The sequence below is a fragment of the Merops nubicus genome, unplaced genomic scaffold (genome assembly GCF_000691845.1).
Source record: "Merops nubicus isolate BGI_N331 unplaced genomic scaffold, ASM69184v1 scaffold5874, whole genome shotgun sequence".
In the NCBI taxonomy this organism is placed as follows: Eukaryota; Metazoa; Chordata; class Aves; order Coraciiformes; family Meropidae; genus Merops; species Merops nubicus.
This window is the reverse complement of record NW_008606153.1, coordinates 173,511-174,402: the sequence shown is the minus strand read 5'-3', so window position 1 is coordinate 174,402 and position 892 is coordinate 173,511. Positions and strand designations below refer to the sequence as shown.

Here is an 892-nt window from a genome sequence, read left to right as displayed (position 1 = left end):
GTTTATTTCCCCCACACACTAAGTCTTTTTTATAATTTACTTTGCCCTAAACATATATTATCTCCACATCCATTCTTCTACGGGTGAAGAAAATTTTTGCTCACCAGGAACAGCTCCACATTATTGTCATAATTTTTGACTACTTACCAAAGTGACATAATTTGTTCATTTTATCTTTTGCAACTCAGTTAGAAAGCTAGTGGCATAGATAGAGACACAATACTACTGTTTTACAAGACATCTATTGTATCTACTTTTGTTCAGATAAATACCCAGTAACTGCTGATTTGGCAGGAGGATTGGTAAGGGTACTACTATTCACAGTGTTTCTTTTTCTCCTTCTTCTTTAATCTACAGAATAAAGTACTTTATGTACATTGGAACCAGTTAATGCCCTTTAGACAAATTTGTAAGTTGTTTCATAAAGCAGGAAAGACATTGCAGGGAAATATGTGCCAAAAAGCACAGTCAAAAGGCTTCATAAGTTTTATATGTCACTACAAGACAATGCTGGAGATCAGTTCTAAAACGACAAGTACTCAAGAGGAATGTTCTCATCTGGAGAAAATACTGCCCATTCCCCCTTTTAGAATTTGTTCAGTTCTCTATCAAAAGTCCTGGCTCTTCATATATACTTTAAACTATAAATAAACACTGCATAGTTCAATGTTCTTGATTTTCTTTTTTTGTTTGTTTGTTTTGTTTTGATTTGATTTGAAAAATTATTGCAGTACAATTAATTCCTGTTTGGAGTTCAGTAAGGAGCAAACAGCACAGGAGTATGGGTGGTCCGTATAGGCCCTGGAGCTGGTCGGAGGAGTGCTGGAGGAAGGGCTGAAGTCTGGAAAAGGGTGGCTGCTGGGGCTGTGCGAAGACTGAAAGGGGAATTCAC

The 892-nt window shown here is 36.9% G+C and overlaps 1 protein-coding gene across 1 annotated transcript in view; it reads right to left on the bottom strand.

Annotated features, from left to right (window-relative positions):
- Positions 1–754: 754 nt before the first annotated feature.
- The window catches only part of ZNF385D (zinc finger protein 385D), a 165,326-nt gene continuing 165,188 nt past the window's right edge, over positions 755–892 (bottom strand). The window contains exon 9 of the mRNA XM_008939557.1: positions 755–892. This exon is cut by the window's right edge and continues 1 nt beyond it. Within this exon, the coding sequence (XP_008937805.1) occupies positions 755–892 (138 nt within the window).